Raw genomic sequence first — 19,239 nt, 5'->3', positions numbered from 1 at the left:
GAAACTAGTGACTGTGACATGGGGGGGGGAGGTGAGGGGGGAAACTAGTGACTGTGACATGGGGGGGGGGAGGTGAGGGGGAAACTAGTGACTGTGACATGGGGGGGGGGAGGTGAGGGGGAACTAGTGACTGTGACATGGGGGGGGGGAGGTGAGGGGGGACACTAGTGACTGTGACATGGGGGGGGGAGGTGAGGGGGGGAAACTAGTGACTGTGACATGGGGGGGGGAGGTGAGGGGGGAAACTAGTGACTGTGACATGGGGGGGGGGAGGTGAGGGGGGAAACTAGTGACTGTGACATGGGGGGGGGAGGTGAGGGGGGAAACTAGTGACTGTGACATGGGGGGGAGGTGAGGGGGGAACTAGTGACTGTGACATGGGGGGGGGGAGGTGAGGGGGAAACTAGTGACCTGTGACAGGGGGGGAAGGTGAGGGGGGAAACTAGTGACTGTGACACGGGGGGGGAGGTGAGGGGGGAAACTAGTGACTGTGACATGGGGGGGGAAGGTGAGGGGGAAACTAGTGACTGTGACACGGGGGGGGAGGTGAGGGGGGAAACTAGTGACTGTGACATGGGGGGGAAGGTGAGGGGGGAAACTAGTGACTGTGACATGGGGGGGGGAAACTAGTGACTGTGACATGGGGGGGGGAGGTGAGGGGGGAAACTAGTGACTGTGACACGGGGGGGGAGGTGAGGGGGACACTAGTGACTGTGACATGGGGGGGGAGGTGAGGGGGAAACTAGTGACTGCGACATGGGGGGGGAAACTAGTGACTGTGACATGGGGGGGAGGTGAGGGGGGAACTAGTGACTGTGACATGGGGGGGGGGGAGGTGAGGGGGGAAACTAGTGACTGTGACATGGGGGGGGGGAGGTGAGGGGGGAAACTAGTGACTGTGACATGGGGGGGGGGAGGTGAGGGGGGGAAACTAGTGACTGTGACATGGGGGGGGGAGGTGAGGGGGGAAACTAGTGACTGTGACATGGGGGGGGGAGGTGAGGGGGGAAACTAGTGACTGTGACATGGGGGGGGGAGGTGAGGGGGGAAACTAGTGACTGTGACATGGGGGGGGGAAGGTGAGGGGGAAACTAGTGACTGTGACATGGGGGGGGAAACTAGTGACTGTGACATGGGGGGGAGGTGAGGGGGGAAACTAGTGACTGACACGGGGGGGGGGGGGGTGAGGGGGGACACTAGTGACTGTGACACGGGGGGGAGGTGAGGGGGGACACTAGTGACTGTGACACGGGGAGAATGAGGGGGGACACTAGTGACTGTGACACGGGGGAGAGGTGAGGGGGGACACTAGTGACTGTGACACGGGGAGAAATGAGGGGGGACACTAGTGACTGTGACACGGGGGAGAGGTGAGGGTGACACTAGTGACTGTGACACGGGGAGAGGTGAGGGGACACTAGTGACTGTGACACGGGGAGAAGTGAGGGGACACTAGTGACTGTGACACGGGGGGGGGGGGGGGGATGAGGGGACACCAGTGACTGAGCATACTGGCTCCTGAATTATTATTTTTTTTTTGCTGGCTCCTAGATTCATAACAAAAGTAAGCCCTGTCCTACACAAAATTTGATAAATCTCCCCCTGTATCCACATCACAGAAATCTACATAAAAGGGACATGTCATTGGGTCAGACCTCTTGTTGCTCTGCACAGGTTGCAAAATAAGTGAAGGGAGGCCACTTAATAAACTGCACCCCTGATGCCACTGATCACATGACTGCAGCCTCCTGGTCACATGGCACAGGCGTGATTATGCAGGGGGCCCTTGTGAGCCAGGATGGTATCCTAATTGGTCTAAGAAAATCGCTCCAATTACTGTCTCCCTTCTGATCAGACACTGGGCATAGAGAGATGATGCTGAATGTCGCCTGGCACTGTTGCCATGTCAACCATATAATGCCCTGCGCATATCATGGGTAGGTCCTATTCTTAAGAAATAGGACTAGTTTATTATCTACCCCAGTGTTATTAGTGGTCCGACTGTTCACCCCTAAATGACTGCTTTAATGACTATCTCTGAGAGGCAGCATATTTCCAACCTATACGCATTTTTAATGACTCCTGTTCTAATGGAGATTCCCCTGATTTCGATATCTGACAACTACCCCCCCCCCCCTCTTAGATCATGAGTTTCCTTCCAAACCAGGGTGCCTCCAGTTTTTGCAATACTACATCTCCCAGCATGCCCGGGGGACAGTGAAAGGCTGTCCAGGCATGCTGGGAGTTGTAGTTTTGCAACCAATAGAGGCATGCTGGTTGACACTGCCTTGGATCCCAATCCAATGATTAATAGCATCTAAGTAACTCAGGTTGTCAATGAAGCCTGAGTGGAAATAGGGGGTACACTGAGTGGTGCCGCGAATAAGGTACATTTTTGCACTCAGTTGCATCTCGGATAGCTAATAAGGTCCATATTGGAACAATGTTTTCCTGTTCCGTCAGGTCCTGGGGTGTTGTGTGAGACCCCATGGACCTGACAGGTTCCCTTTATTGCTGCAGTACCTTGTACTAATGCTTCTAATAGTACAGAGTTTACAAGTACAAACCAAATTGCAGCTGTAGACATTAAAGAAGCTACAGAACTCACCCAAGCACCATAGCCTCTTCTAGCAGTTTGGCAGGGGTGCCCTAAGTCAGCCCCATCACCAACCTAATATTGAAGGGCCATTCCGGGAATAACCCCTGTATGTAACATTAGATGCAGCCACTAGATGGCAGAAAAATATTTTCCTTATTCCTTGTGCTGTTTGCAGATCATTTTTATTGAAGAAATAATAATACCTAATGTGTCCTTGTGCTCTGGTATAGAGCGGTTATGGTATCCAGTTACATGAACAGGTGGAACATTATCCCTGCAGTAATTTACTGATTAGTACTAGACTATGGCGTTCGTGTTTGAAATCTAATCTAAAAATAAAATAATTGTGATGTTACCCCTTGCACCTATGACATTTCTTTTGTAAAGCTAAACTAAAAAAATAAAACAAACATAGATGTGATTGCTGTGGACTGAACCATTATGCGCTTCTCTAACGTCATGTCCCTCCTGTTATAGGTGCCTGCTGAGCAGATTGAAGAACAGTGGAATCATTATCAGAGGGAGAAGGAGCAGAGACTGATTCGCTTTCAAGGGGAGGTGAAGCGAAGGGTTAATCAGCATGCCAAACAGTGCAGGAGCCATCAGTTCCAGAAATCCTATGATGCGGTAATAGTCCTACGTACGCTGTGCTGTCCTCATCCTTACACGCCTGACTTGTGTGAATTGGTCTCAGTAGTTGTATAGGCCTGACCTAACAGATCTTCTTGTTAAAAGAAAATCACGATTTAATGGAGTTATCCCAAGATTATAGCATGTCGCAGAGCCACAGAATAGGTGAAAAGTATCTGATCGGTGGGGGGAAGACCATTGGTCCCAATATGCACACTGCCTCTGCATTCAGTAGGTCCACAGTCATTTTTTTCTTTGACCTGCTCTGGTTCCCTTTAATGAGGAATTACTTTTAAACCAGTACAGTGGTCCCTCAAGTTACAATATTAATTGGTTCCAGGACGACCATTGTATGTTGAGACCATTGTATGCTGAGACCAGAACTCTATGGAAACCTGGTAATTGGTTCTAAAGGCACCAAAATGTCATTCCAAAAATAGGAAAAAGTGAGGATTAAACAAAAATAAGTAGATAACTACCGTAATACAGATAAAGCAAATCCTTACATATAAAAGTAAGAAAGATCTGCTGGGAGCTGTAAATCACTGTTTGTCAGTGTTTCCTAAGCAGGGAGCCTCCAGCTGTTGCAAAACTGCAACTTCCAGCATGCTGGGAGTTGTAGTTTTGCCACAGCTGGGGGCACCCTGCTTGGGAAACACTGGTCTATGTAGAGGACAGGAGCTTCTTCGGGGTCCTGTACAGCACACGCAATGTCCTAAAAAAGTAACATGGAGTCGTCTCACCTGGTGTCCAAAGGGGCAGGTAACCCAGGTACAGGTAAAGAGTACAGAACATGTAATACCTCCCCTGTACTGTAGGGGGCGCTACCAGACAGCCAGTCAGTAGATGCACCTCAGTAATACAGGGGTTTAACCAGTGAATGTCCATTCCATTCTGATTTGTCTATTCTTCCAGCCATTGATATTTTTCACACTGTGTATTATTGTATGTTGAGTCTGGTTTCAAGTTACGATGGTCCAGAATGGACCATTGTATGCTGAAACTATTGTATGTTGAGGCCATTGTAAGTTGAGGGATCACTGTAATCCCTTGTTTTGGGTCTAATTGGACATTTGTTTATTACAAGTGGTTACCTCCTTAATGGACAGGCACTGATCTTGTGTGGTTACTGTTGTATGCCATGAGTTGTTACACTAATATTAATGATATACCAATGTGACTGGATGGCACCGTGTTGTGGCCTTGCATCCCTAGGGACACACAAACATCTAGCCAAGTAGTAAACCAATACGTTGTTTATATGCAGGCAGGGTGAGCCTTCTTGGTGAAGATTTAAAATCCACCTGTCATGTTACATTTACATTCGTCAGGGCAGCCGCCATGTGCATCACAGTCGTTGTCATTGATTTTATACACGGTCTTATTTACTATGTTCCAACCTGTCTTCTAGGTCACAAGGGAGGGGGTTATTGTCAAGCAGTCCTCAGATGCCGCCATGCCCTTTACACCAAAGAGAAACACCTGCTCTTATCGCAATAAACAAGTCGCCATCTGCAGCCCTCGCAAGCACTGGGTGTCTGCTCAAAAGATTTTTGATGACTCTGATGAAGATCTCGAGGAAGGAGATAAAAATGGAAATAAATTATTCTTACAGCATGCGAAAGTAGTAAGTGTCTTATATGACAGCGCTCTGTGAGCGGCTGCTATGGTGTGAACATCACTTTAATGTTGGGGTGTCCTTGATATTTGATTATGATTGGTCATTTAATGCCAAGCCTCTCACCTTTCACTGCTGTATAAACACTTGGGGGGTGAATGTACACAACTTTTTTAAAGCACATTTGTAACAAACTGCCGCTGAAAATTATCAGTCAAATAGGCTAAGGGAATTTCTGGCCGATAATTTCCCCTAGAGAACGCAGGGCGTACAGGTACACCCATGGCACCTGAGTCCCGCCTCAGCTGTGATGCAGGAGATGTACTTGCATTGTAGACCAGGGTCCCGGCTGCTATCAGTGGTCGCGCTGATGTCTGCCATTAACCCCTCAGATGCCGTGACCAATAATGATCATGGCATCTGTGGCAATGCAGCGGCTCTGGTAGCTGATCTCATCACCCACGGCATTGCAAAACGAGTAAATTATTAAAATAAATCAACATACTTGGTTTCGCTGGGTGCAGAAATGTCCGATCTATAAGAACATTATATTAATGATCCCATACTTTGCATTTCGTAAATGTAAAAAAAAACTGCAAAATCCCAAAAATATATATTTTTTAATCATTTTCACATTTTGTATCAGAGAAAAATTTTATTAAAAGCATAAAAAAAAATGGTACCGATAAAGACTACAGATCACGGCGCAAAAATTTAGCCCTATACATCTCCCATAAACAGAAAAATTTAAAAGTTATAGGGTTCAGAATAGGACAATTTAAAATATACTAATTTTGTTCAATAAAATTTGACTTAAAAGTAGAGCGGTATTAGAAAAACTACATGAATTGGGTAGCGCCGGACCATTCCGTTGCTGAAATTGATCAGCGCAAAGCAAGAGCATGTTCATTCTTTGCACGGAAGTCCGCAAGCCCTGCATTGCCATCAGTGGTAACGGCACAGGGCCTTGCAGTCCTTCCGCCAAAGTATTTCGGTGGAGGCTGCCAGATTGAATCTCTGCTCACGGAATTCTGCAAGCGGAGATTCCATTCGCGTTACTCAATGTGAACTCTAAATTAGGAACCTAACTGGGCACCTTTGCAGAGATACTTCTACAGGGAGGGGGAGGCTAATCTGTGAGCAGCCACTATTGTGTGCACCCTTGTTAGCTATACACGACACTGATGTCTCCTTTTACTGCATTCCTGGACAGAATGGAACACAGACAAGAACATCAGCAAAAACGATGGTTAACGTAAAAACTTGTTTTAATAATACTAGGTCATTTTATGATGACTCTTTTGCTTTAAGAACCAGCAAAAAGCGCCCCCCCCCACCCCATTTTACTACCCTAATAGTTTTACCTTTTATCATAAAGTTGTCTGTTTATGAGGCAGCGTCTGTCTATTATTACTGATCTGTTGTCTGTTGTGTATACTGTATTAATGGAACGTGTTTGTTCTGTAAACTTCACATCTGAGATGATGTAGACTTAGGATGGCTCTACACACAACACCCATGTTTGTGCTTCGCTCTATGACCCTTCCTGTTGTGTTATACCATTGGGTTGCTATTGTGCCACATGGGTGCAGAATTGGTGCTTTCTGTGGTCATGTACCATAGGAAGGACCAGAGGGTGAACTCTAGCAGAACATCGTTTTAAGATCCTGATTTTAGCAGGAATGTGTAGTTATCTATTCTGTATGGCAGTTTTTCCCAACCATTGTGCCTCCAGCTGTTGCAAAACTACAACTCCCAGCATGCCCGGACAGCCAAAGGCTGTCCGGGCATGCTGGGAATTGTAGTTTTTCAACAGCTGGAGGCACACTGGTTAGGAAAAACTGGTGTATGGGGATATCATGACTGTCCTCCCCCAAAATGGCAGATGTACGGATTAGGAAGGAAGGATTGTGTGCTTTGTCGTTTTAAGATGCTGCTTACAGTGTCTTTTATAGATGTATGAGTACCTTTTTAAAGGGGTACTCCGGTGCTTAGACATCTTATCCCCTATCCAAAGGATAGGGGATAAGATGCCTGATCGAGGGAGTCCCATCGCTGGGGACCCCCGTGATCTTGCACGCAGCACCCCGTTTGTAATCAGTCCCCGGAGCGTGTGGGACTCCCTCGATCAGGCATCTTATCCCCTATCCTTTGGATAGGGGATAAGATGTCTAAGCACTGGAGTACCCCCTTTAATAGTTATCCCAAGATAATAACTTATCATCTACGCAGGGAAAAAAAAGGTGATAACCTTTTGATCGGTAGGAGTTTGACCACTGGGACCCCCACTGCTCATAAGGCTACATTCACACTGCCGACTGTCTCCAGCAGTGTGAAGCCCGTTATTTTAGGATCGAGAAAAGCCAGAGAAAAAATAGTGCTTGCACCGTCTTTTTCTCCTTTTTTTTTTTTTTTTTTTTCTCTCCAAAAAGAACGGCTGCTATAGGATACAATGGCGTCTATCCGGACCCGTTATTTGCTGGTATGCTCCGGCAAACTGCAAAAAAAAAAAAAAAAAAAGAAAAAAAAAAAAAAAAAGGAAGAGTTTGACGGCCGAATTTACCGGAGCATACCGGCAATTTGAAAGGGGCCTAACAGAGGTCTTTTGTTCCTTGAGTGTAAAAGCTGATAATCAGTTTACTCGCTATGGAACTTCCGAAAATAGCCGAGTGCAGGACTCATAGCGGGTGAATGGGGTGACAGCATACATTCTTCACTGTTCTACTCCCTTGAGGAACATTGTGGGGCCTCCATATGACCTTTGTAGTCAAATATCCACCAATCAGATTCTTATCACCCATCCCCTGCTGTTGATACGTTTTTTTATTTTTTTTATTTTTTTGGGGGGATAACCCTATTATGGTACTGATACACCTTTTTAAAAAGGTAACAATAGCAGCATTTTATCTCTGGTGGTAACATATGACTAGTGGGTGTTGGACCGCTCGGACCCCATATTTGTTCCAGTGGCCGAAAACCACCAATCTCATATTTATCACCTATCGTTTGAAAAGACAATACATTCTAACCAGTTTAATTCGTGCAAAGCCTTCTCGACAGCCATGAGTGTAACATGACAGCTTCAGCTTGACAACCTGAATAATACTATACTGGTTGCTATGGACGTGCTGCCTGACAACCTCATTAAAAGCTTTTAGTTATGATCCATGTTCTTTTTATTTGACTATGCTACAGGGGCTGTAAAGTTAGTGTAGTTCATAATATAGTGTCTGTACCTGTGTGTGACGGTTTTCTCACAATTCTTCTGTGATTTTTCTCCCCAATATTTATTTTTAAAAGTGTACAAAATGACTGTTGTCTCAGATTTTTCCCAGGTTGCAATGCGGCCGAGACCTGACTCCCTAGTCAGCTGATGACAGGGAGCCTGTCTGCTTCAATGGGTGGAGCGATCGCTTGGTGGGAGAGAGATCAATCTGCAACTAATGCAACAGCTGTAGGCACCCTGATTGAAAACCACAGGTCTTTTGAATGGATGCAGCTCATTTATGTTTTAATGGGTGGGGTGGCTGATGTGTGGGAGGGAGGAAAATGGAATTATGGGATTTGTAGGCAAAAGAAGAAAACTCAAACAGGAAATAGCAGTTCACAAAAAGCTAGCCACAGTATTATGGTAATCTCACAGCATAGCCATTTAGCCCAAGCGCAGATCCTTCCTAAGCATGTCCGTTACTGTCTGCCAGGTAAGTGCTAAAATCACCTTATGGTGGAGAACCACTTTAAACATCCTTTCTGCTTTCCGGCAGCTCAAGAATACAATGCGGCAGGTGCGCGGAAGGCTGGCGGCTCTGAAGACAGTGGAGGCTGAGGAGTTAACCCTGCCTGGTGGTATCTGGAAGGTTTCTCCCACCAGAGACGTGAGTCAGCAATTTTCATTTATGGCCATTCCATTTTATACCATTCCAAAGGGCAGCGATATTACCGACTGCAAACTGCTACTTGTATAGGTCTGAGCTACAAGGAGGATGGAATATCTAAACCAAAAACCGATCATTGATGCCTCGGCGTCCGGATTGTAAATCTTTATTCTTGTAATTGTATGTTGCAAAACCATCGCTGGCTTTTTTAGCCTGCAATAAAAATTTAGGGATTTGGCTTTCATATAATATTATAAGATAAGAGATGAACTTCATTACACAAGGTGAGCCAGGGTCTTGTTTTTTTTGTATATATTCCAAGTGTCAGATAGCTGTAAGGTTTATTCGCTCTGGAAAGAGTATCTTAGTAGACCTATCCAATATAGTCAAATCTACAAAGACATTCACATTGATACAAACCGATGTCCAGCGCTAAGAACTTCTCCCCTATTTGCTAGGACCCCATGCGATCTCCCGTATGGGCCCTGACTCTACTTCTGTGTGTGACGTTTCCCACACAGCACATCAGCTGGTCCAAACACCCCCCCCCCCTCCATTAATCTCTATGGGAGAGGCGGAGTCACAGCATTTGTGTGTTTCCGCCTCTCCCATACAGATGTATGGCGGGGGCGTGTTTCGACCAGCTGACGTTCTGGGTAAAAACACTGTGGCCCAGTACTGGAGATTGTATGGGGGTTCCAGTGGTCAGAACCCCCCCCCCCCCCTCCATGATAAGACACTTATCCCCTATCCGCAGAATAAGTTTCTTACCGCTGGACATCTTTAAGTAAAAACTGAAATTTTTAATTGGATATACAAAGTGGTCCCTCAACATACGATGGTAATCCGTTCCAAATGGACCATCGTTTGTTGAAACCATCGCATGTTGAGGGATCCGTGCAATGTAAAGTATAGGACAGTGGTCTACAACCTGCGGACCTCCAGATGTTGCAAAACTACAACACCCAGCATGCCCGGACAGCCAACAGCTGTCCGGCCATGCTGGGAGTTGTAGTTTTGCAACATCTGGAGGTCCGCAGGTTGAAGACCAATGGTATTGGAGGTTATACTCTCGTGTCCCCGCCACTCCGGACTGTCACCGCTGCCCTGGATGTCGCCCTCCACCGCTGTCGCCGTGTCCCCGACGCTCTGGCATGCCCTCTGCTTCCCCGGCATCCTCGCTCTCTGTCGCTGCCATCACGTCGTTACGCACACCGCTCCTATTGGATGACAGAACGGCGTGCGCAGTGATGTGATGACGACGATGGAGAGCGCCGACGATGCAGGGGATCCCGCAGAGGACGCGCCGCAACCCCGAGGACAGGTAAGTGATCGTCAGAGGACCACACGGGGCACTGTAAACGGCTATCTGGTGGCAGCTGAATCAGTCTGCGCTGCCGGATAGCCGTTTATGCGTTGGCCCCGACATACAAAAGCATCGTATGTTGATGCTGCCTTCAACATGCGATGGCCTCTGAGAGGGATCGTTTGTTGAAATTATCATATATCCGGGCCATCGTAGGTCGGGGGGGGTCACTGTACTTTAAAAATGCATAGATCTAAAAATAATGGTACACGATATGGCACTGAATAGGAAACGAGATGGGGCTCTGTATTTCATACATTACAATTATGACTAGTTATCTCTGTAGACTTGTCAAATAAAGTTCTATACGGTTATTATTTAGGCGGTCATACATGGCGGGTTTGGTTGCGTCAGTTAAGTCAACATTTGTTTTTTCATGTATGAACAGTACAATAACGTTACCCACCACAATTTAAATATATAGAAATCCTTGTCCAGTGCTATAGGGGTTGAGGTGCTTTACTATTAAAGGCTCAGCTCGCTGGGCCTCACTGATGATACCTCATGATATATCTTACTGACATGCAAGGACAGTGTTTCCCAACCAGTGTTCCCTTGGCTGTTGGAAAACTACAACTCCCAGCATGCCCAGACAGCCTTTGGCTGTCTGGGCATGCTGGGAGTTGTAGTTTTGCAACAGCTGGAGGTACCCTGTTTGGGAAATACTGTGCTAGGACATAACAAAATGAAGTCCCCTTTTCCTCTCTGGCTTATAAAGTGACCTGTGAGGACTTTATCTGCACCTTTGACCAGTTCTTTTACATCTTTGCAGATTATGCTGTAGTCATTATCGTCCAGGGGAGAATTAAACCTATGGGGAAATAGGCTCAAGAACTCAGAAATCAATAATGGCCATTAAGCTGCTTTTATAAGAATAATAGGGGTTAAAAACAGTGCCTTGAACATAAAGCAAACGGTAGTCATATACTACATACAGCAAATACATAGAAATGTATAAATAACCATACATAGATATTACAGTAAGAACTTGTTATCTTATCTACAGAAGATATGGCATATCATCGTCCTATAAGATAATGTAGCTGAAAAGCCACATGTCCCTATCGCCTTAGAACTTATGTGGGGTTAAGGCCACTATTACAAACAATCTAACCACAGTGAAAGAATAACAAAATGGAGGGAATGCACACTGGGGGTGCAGGCACCATTGTGGTCGGTATTTTGCCATTGCTACATCTGGGGGCACAAACATAGCTGGCTTACTCTGAGTATTTAAAGGATACATATCATTTTACATGTCAAACATGTCAAACGTTTTCATCGGTTAGGGTCCTGAAATTGAGAACCCCCCCCCCCATCTCACACATACTTGATTACTAAACCAATGGGGCACAGAACTCTGCCCCTTCATGTAAGTATAGTTTTTTTTTTTTTTTGTTTGTTTTTTTACAAAATTCCAAAGTAAACTGTAGGGGATGACCCCAACACTTTGATGGAAATTTGAAAATTTTATAAAAATGTATTTTGTAGCAGTACTCACAAAAGTACTTGGTTTCCCATTAATTTATGGCCAGTACCAGCACATACTCCTCTCTGCTATTCCATGACTTTGTGCTTGAGAGTGCACTGGACTGAACAGGCTGGTACTGTGCTAGGGGTTAGTACACTACTATAGATTGCATGTGAACAAAGAAGGGGGATATTGATGCAATGGCTTTGCCTAGTTCTATGGGAACTGAAGGGAAAGCAACAGCACATTAAGGAAGGGGTTACACAAAGTACTGAACTTCTGCTGAGATTAGAGGGAAGCCTTTATTTAAACAAATGTTTTCAAATCAACTTGTGCCAGAATGTTATACAGATTTGTAAATTGCTACGTTATAAAAATTCTGATTCCCCCATCAGTCATCTAGTTGTCTCCTAGTCTAGTAATGTGAATACCTCTTTAATAGCTTTGTCTGGCAGTGACTGAATGATCTGAGCTGTACGAAGATATTAAGGTTATTCCCTTGTGTTACCACAGAATCCGGTGTCCCGCAGATCCCCAGTGTTGCACAGCATGGAAGCAGGGGAGGATGACCTACCTCTATGGGGACACCATGACCTCCCTGTGGAGCAGCTATCCTTAAAACCACAAGGACAGCTTATTGAGAAAGAGAACTCCTTTCCATCTGGAAAACATGTGAGTCCGGGGTCTGTGCACATCTTTAAGGGAAGGTGTTCTGCTGCCGCTGTTTTTTTGCATTGAAAGTGATACATGACCCTCTGTCGGCATATAAAATAGTGATTTGTAATTGTAGTTAACATTTTATCCTGAGGGAGTTTTTGTTTCTTTTCTCTTCAGTTCATAATTTTCTTTCTAGTATGATACTTTTAGTTTTTTTCTTTTTTATGTAAGATACTCCGAAGTATTTCACTCCCCTGTTGTTATGGGTAAAGCGATAATGTCGCTTCTAGTGTAGATTTAGTTGTTTCTGGAGTTTTCATCGGACAACACCATAGAGCTCAGTCAACAAACAAAAAAACTCCACATAGGCTAAAACTATGTTCACACAGTGAGCCTCAAATTATAAGATGTTCCTGTCCTTAAAAAAATAAAAAATAACAACAAAAAACTTTGACATGCTAAGTAAAAAATTTTTTTGGTCCGTTGGGGTCTCAGCACTGAGATATAGATATGACTGAGAGAAGCATGTTGCAGCATGCTAGAATATCCGGCTCAGTCCAACTGAACTGCCAAGCAGGGTAGTGAAGTTTGCTGCTGCGTGATTCTCCCAGCTGTATCTTTTCTTTCATGGCTTGTTTAATTAAAGGGGTACTCCGCCCCTAGACATCTTATCCCCTATCCAAAGGATAGGGGATAAGATGTCAGATCGCCGGGGTCCCGCTGCTGGAGACCCCCGGGGATCACTGCTGCAGCACTGCGCTATCATTACTGCGCAGAGCGAGATCGCTCTGCACGTAATGACGGGCAATACAGGGGCCGGAGCATCGTTACGTCACGGCTCCGCCCCTCGTGACGTCACGGCCCGCCCCCGTCAATACAAGTCTATGGGAGGGGGCGTGGCGGTCGTCATGCCCCCTGCCATAGACTTGCATTAAGGGGACGGGCAGTGATGGCCCCTTTAAGGCCATAATATTCAATTACATGTAACCTGTCAGATGTTTTCCTTTTGCAGTTTAGTGGTAAAAATTAGACCACATCTTTTGGGGCATAAAACGAATGTTTTATCCTCAAAATACCCCCTGAAAAACTGTATGTACATAACCCAAGTCTGATAAATCTCGAGTGTTTTCAATGCTGCGTTTAACATTTACTGATTATTCTTTGTTTCAGGTGTGTAATCGCCTCATGAAGGAGTCGTACCCCGCTGGGCCAGCGCCAGTCTATAACACAGATTACCGCGCAGCTCTTGTACTTCGCCCGGGTGTTGATGAAGAAGAGGAACGAAAGCAAGTGGGTGAAGGGTCTAATATGAAATTAATTGTTTATTTTTTGCAGTAATTTGTGATGACTTCTGAGGGTTGAGCTCTGGCCGAGTTTCAGATCCCGCGGTCATCTGAGGCCTGCGGGATTACCCATTGTGATTAATGCCCTGTTTATCCTGAGTTTGGCTACTCCCCATGCTGCTAGCATGACCGAAGTAGCTAAAAACTATTCAGTTCCCTTTACACTTTCCTAAGCTATTTAGCCTCGTACACAAAGCAAACTTAGGTGTGTTTATCTGAAATATGTATAGTACACCTGAAAATCTCCAGCTTTTTACATCCTTCTCAAAGGGAACCAATTGGGGCACAGCTAAAAACTTCTTCCAGTATCTGACTGTGACATGTCGTATAGGCTTACACAAGAGTAAAACATCTGTCATAGCAATTAGGGATCGACCGATTTCGGTTTTTTTTTTGTTCTTTTTTTTTTTTTTAGGGCCGATACCGATAATCTGTCACCTTTCAGGCCGTTAGCCAATAACTTATACCGATATTCCGGTATAATTCCAGGTTCAGCCCTTGTTCCCTTCATGCCCGCTGTCTCTCTTAGGCTGGGTTCACACCACGTTTTTGCAATACAGTTCCTGTACACGTTTTCAATTTGAAAACCGTAAGGAACCGTATTGAAAACCGTATGCACTGACTCTCCATTGAAGACCGTATGACAAAAAATGCATCCGGTTGTGTCCGTTTTGCATCTTGTACGGTTTTGTCATTTTTTTTTCCCGTACCTAAAACCTCAGCCTACCACAGTTTTTGGTCTGGGTGTAAAACCGTATTGAAACGTATACGTTTTATTTTTTTTTAACATGAGGGTCAATGGGAACCGTATGTGCGTACGGTTCCATACGGTTTTCACTGTACGGTTTTTGACTGCATTTTTTTTTCTTGGAATTTCAGTCAAACAAGTGAATCTTTATTTATAATGGAGTGAAGTTAAAGGGTGTTTTTTTTTTTTTTTTTTCTTAAAAAAACTGATGCAACCGGACATCATTTTTCAAACCGTATATGGATTAAAATTTGTACACATGTTTTGATACAGTTTAGTCAGGTTTTGAGGAATCCATTTTTTTTTTTTAATCAAAAACCTGATACGGGAACTGTATTGCAAAAACATGGTGTGAACCCAGCCTTAATTGGGATCTGATATAATTGATGGATCATCCTTGTCCCTGGAGGGTTACCTCTGTCCACTGGCATAATCACATATATATATATATATTACAGTGGTCCCTCAAGTTAAAATATTAATCGGTTCCAGGACGACCATTGTATGTTGCGACCATAACTCTATGGAAACCTGGGAATTGGTTCTGAAGCCACCAAAATGTCATCCAAAAAAATAGGAGAAAGTGAGTATTAAAGAAAAACAAGTAGATAACTAATATATATATATATATATATATATATATATATATATATATATATATATATATATATATATGTAAGAAAGATCTGCTGGAGCTGTTATCACTGTCTATGTAGAGGACAGGAGCTTCTTCAGGGTCCTGTACAGTACACAGTGTCCTAAAAAAGTAATGGAGCCGCCCTCACCTGGTGTCCAAAGGAGCAGCTAACCCTGGTACAGGTAAAGAGTACAGAACATGTAATACCTCCCTGTGCTGTAGGGGGCACTTCCAGACACCAGTGAGTTCATGCACTTTAGTAATACAGGGGTTTTACGAGTGAATGCCCATTCTGATTGGTCGGTTCTTGGCATGTTTCACAGATCTGGACTGTACATACATTGTATGTTGAGGCCATTGTAAGTTGAGGGATCACTGTGTGTATATATGTATATAATATTAAAAATAAATAATATTAAATGGTGCAGCCAAATAAATCTGTAATGCTGCAGCACTTTTTACACAAAATCATCAGTGGCAAATCTGCCCCAATTCACCTGGATTTTTGGCAAAGATTTACCACTACAATTTTTTATTTTAATTTTAATTTTTTTTTTTTTTTGGTGTGCAAAGCTTTGCACTCAAATAGTACAGTTATTTCTTGTTATGCTGGTAAACACAATAAAATATTCTATTGGACCAAATATATGGGATTCTCTGGATAGGCAGGAGATTGCCCTATTTTCATTGCAATCATCCTGCCTTTTTATTATGTCTTTTTAGCATTTCACAAGCCTCAGCCAATGGGAGCAGCGCCTCTCGTTGACAGATGATACCTTGGCTCATGTTCCCAGCCGAGTGAGAATATTTGACCCTTTTCCCATTAATCTCTATTGCTTGCAGATTGATTTGTGCCCCACATGTTAGTCACCCAGTGTTCTTGTAGCGATAAAGGCCATAAAGATAGGAAAGGTGTGTGATTATCCTGGCAGCACAAGTAATATGGATGACTTCCTGATGTTATCTGGTGATGGCAGCCAGCAGGTCAATCTTTACCAGAGAAAAGACGTCGATGTACACTGTGCATTTGGCATTGAATTGTCATAAAACCTTTTAGAGATGTATCAGAATTCCCAATGTCTTTCGCTTTTTGGCATGTGAGCAAGCCCACAGTTGTTGGGGTGATAGAGTGGAGTCTCTTTGTAAATTCTGAAGGAATTTGGTCTTGACACAAGGAGATGACAGTTAAGCCCAGTGTTTCCCAACCAGTGTGCCTCCAGCTGTGGCCAAACTACAACGGGCATGCTGGGAGTTGTAGTTTGGCCACAGCTGGAGGCACACTGGTTGGGAAACAATGGCTTAGCCAATACTTGACTTAGGTGGGTAACTGCTAGTGGCAGGCTAGAGGGCATTTCTACAGGAAGCTCTGATCACTGGGAAGAGACTGGGCACAACTTTTTCTAGTGCCAGAAAACACCATTAAAGTATACCTGTCTTCAATAAAAGCCTTTTATATAATGTAGATAATACCATTATATGTAGATTTGTAATATACATTGGTTAAAAATTGTGTATATTTTTAGGTGAAAAAATGCGGGGGGGGGGGGGGGGGGGAAACGGACGGACACGGGGCCCGATCCACTATAGAGGTAGCCGGAGGGCTTACCTCTGCTTCCTCTATTGCTCTGTATGAGGAATCTAATGGTTCCTCCTAAAAGTCTCTAATAAAGTGGGGGGGGGGGGGGATACAAAAACGTTTTAATAAAACTTTTAAAGACACACATTAACCCCTTCCATGTTATAAGTTCAATATAAGTTCAAATCACCCCCTTCTTCCATATAAAAACATGTAAACATAATAAATAGTATCGCTGCGTGTGTAATTGTACGAACTCTTAAAATATAACATTATGTATCCCATACGGTAAATGACGTAAATGTAAAAACCACAGAATTGCAATTTTTATAATATCCCAGAAAAAAAAGTTAAAAAGCGATTAAAAAGTCAGATCAATACCAAAATGGTACCGACACAAAAAGCAGATTATGGTCCAAAAAATGAGCCCTCATACAGCCTGGTGTGCAGGGGGAAAAAAAAATGTAATTAGTAAAACATGACAGAAACTATACAAATCTGGTATTGCTGTAATCAGGCCGGTCTAAAGTATCAAAACATGTTAGCTCAACCACAAGGTAAATGGTGTAGGAAAGAAAACCACCATCTTTGCTAAATTCTTCTACTATTTCAATTTCACTTCACCGAATAAAAAAAAAAAAAAATATATATGTATAATATTTTTTTTTTTTTTGGGGGGGGGGGTTCAGAGAATGCTATTGAAAAATTCAAAGTTATCATTATAGTAGGTAGTTATGGCTATTATAGGGCGAGGAGGAAAAAAATGAGTGTAAAAGCGAAAATTGGCTTGGACAAGTGGATGGTCATAAGGGACAAGTAGATTTTGCTCCGTTTTAGTCCTGCGGACAAGTATTTTTTTATTTATATTTTTTTTAAATTAAATTTCCACACCTCTGTATCTACATTATATAAAAAGTTTTTGTTGATGACAGGTACACTTTAACCAACAACCTACCTTGGATTTCTAGACACAGTAGTGTTAGTGAGACTTACTAACCACTATAACTGCTACTGGCCACACTGGGGAAAGCATCCTTAATTTAGGAAGGAGAATGTCTGCCTTCTCCCTGATTAAAGTGGATTTTAAGGGGTTAAAGGAGTATTCCAGGAAAAAAACTTTTTTTCTCGATCTGCTCCATTGGGGGACACAGACCATGGGTGTATGCTGCTGTCTCTAGGAGGGTTGACACTATAGCAGCAAGAAAAGTCGGCTCCTCCCAGCAGGGTATACCCACCCACAGGCACCTGAGGTAATCAGTTTTAGCTTAGTGTCTAAGGAGGTAGACACTGGTCTGGAGTGCTCTCCAGACCAGGTCTTGTGTTTTTATTATTTTCCTAGATTTAGGGATGTGTTAGTTTTTTATTCTATTTTCTTTCCTGTTTTCAGGTGGGGACTCAGGAACTGCGGCTCACTGTTTCCCCATTGCGATTGAGGGGGCAGACATCTTGGATGTACTGTTAACCCCCTCTCGCCAACGGTCAGCGCCTGGGGTTGTACCTCATGGGTTCGGGTCCCCCTACCTCCCTGCTCGCCTCGCTATGAGCTCGGCATACTGCAGGTGACAATGCTGACTGAAGACTTCATAGAAAGACTTCATGAGGTAAGTTCTTCTGACTGAGGTGAGTATTTTTCCCCCTTTTTTCCTCAGGTGTGGATTTGCAACCTCTGGAGATCCTCAGTTTTTGGCCACTTTTACTGAGGGGTTGGCTGGACAGGGGTTATTCTTTATTACTGGGGTGACCAGTGAAAGGTGTGGGGTACAGTTTATCTCACTGGCCACTTATGTGTGGGGCACAGTTTATTGCACACTTGTGTGTGGGACACTGTTATTAATGCGGCTCCCTTCGGCAGCTGCGCCGCAACTTTTTATTCTCTGCGGGCGCACTTTGCGCCCATCTTGCTTTCACTTTCGGCACCGGCGGGCGCCATTAATATTTCTCTTGTTCTTCGGCGGCCCGGTGGCTTTTTTGGGGGCATTCCTTCCTGCCCCTCCCTGCCAGTCTGTCGGGCTGGGGAGGTGTTTTCAAGGACCGGTCGGTCTGGGGCCTTGGTCCCGCGAGAAGCCCTTTTTCCCCTTCAACATGTTGGGGCATAGGGCAGTTCTTTCTTTGCTTGCTTCTTGGGAAATTCCCTTCTGTGCGGAACTCGGGTTTCCAGCCATCTCATCAATTTTCATTCCGGGCGTCTCTGGGATGTGATCTTTCTCAGCTGGTCCTCAGCCTTTCAAGGCGAGTGGTCCCTACATCCGGAGGTGTTTGCAGTGATCTGCAACCTCTGGGGCGCTCCAGGCATGGACCTCTGCACGTCCCGCCACAACCAAAGCGTTCCTCTCTCTTGGTCGGGCTTGGCCCTGCCTTATCTGTTTCCTCCCCTTCCTCTCTTTTCGGGGTCCTGAGGGAACTCATAGCAGGGGCGTTCCCGCCATTCTCGTGGCCCAGACTGGCCCCGACGGGCATGATACGTCATCGTGGTCAGGCTCCTGAACGAACGACTTACCTCTGCGCCTTCCCTATTGTCCAGACCTCCTATATCAAGTCTCCTATGCCCACCCCTATTACCGTCTCTGCCTTTGACGGAGTATCGGTTGAGACAGCGGTTCTGAGGACTCTTCCCAAGTGGTTTGCACCAGGCGGAGGGCTCACAAGCCTTCCTCTGCAAAGATTTACCACCATACCTGGCGGTCTTATTTCTGTTGGTGTGAAACTCAGCCTTTTTCTC

At 44.7% G+C, this 19,239-nt stretch overlaps 1 protein-coding gene across 1 annotated transcript in view; it reads left to right on the top strand.

The window, feature by feature from the left end:
- Positions 1-19,239, top strand: part of CCDC15 (coiled-coil domain containing 15) — a 47,071-nt gene that overhangs the window by 1,179 nt on the left and 26,653 nt on the right. Inside the window, exons 2-6 of the mRNA XM_056544182.1 lie at positions 3,077-3,226; positions 4,641-4,856; positions 8,612-8,722; positions 12,073-12,231; positions 13,387-13,506. Coding sequence (XP_056400157.1) covers positions 3,077-3,226; positions 4,641-4,856; positions 8,612-8,722; positions 12,073-12,231; positions 13,387-13,506 — 756 coding nt within the window. The remainder of the gene's footprint in view (positions 1-3,076; positions 3,227-4,640; positions 4,857-8,611; positions 8,723-12,072; positions 12,232-13,386; positions 13,507-19,239) is intronic.

Source organism: Hyla sarda, chromosome 10, assembly GCF_029499605.1.
Source record: "Hyla sarda isolate aHylSar1 chromosome 10, aHylSar1.hap1, whole genome shotgun sequence".
NCBI lineage: Eukaryota > Metazoa > Chordata > Amphibia > Anura > Hylidae > Hyla > Hyla sarda.
Note: the sequence above shows the minus strand (reverse complement) of the source record. Positions and strands in the feature narration are given on the sequence as shown.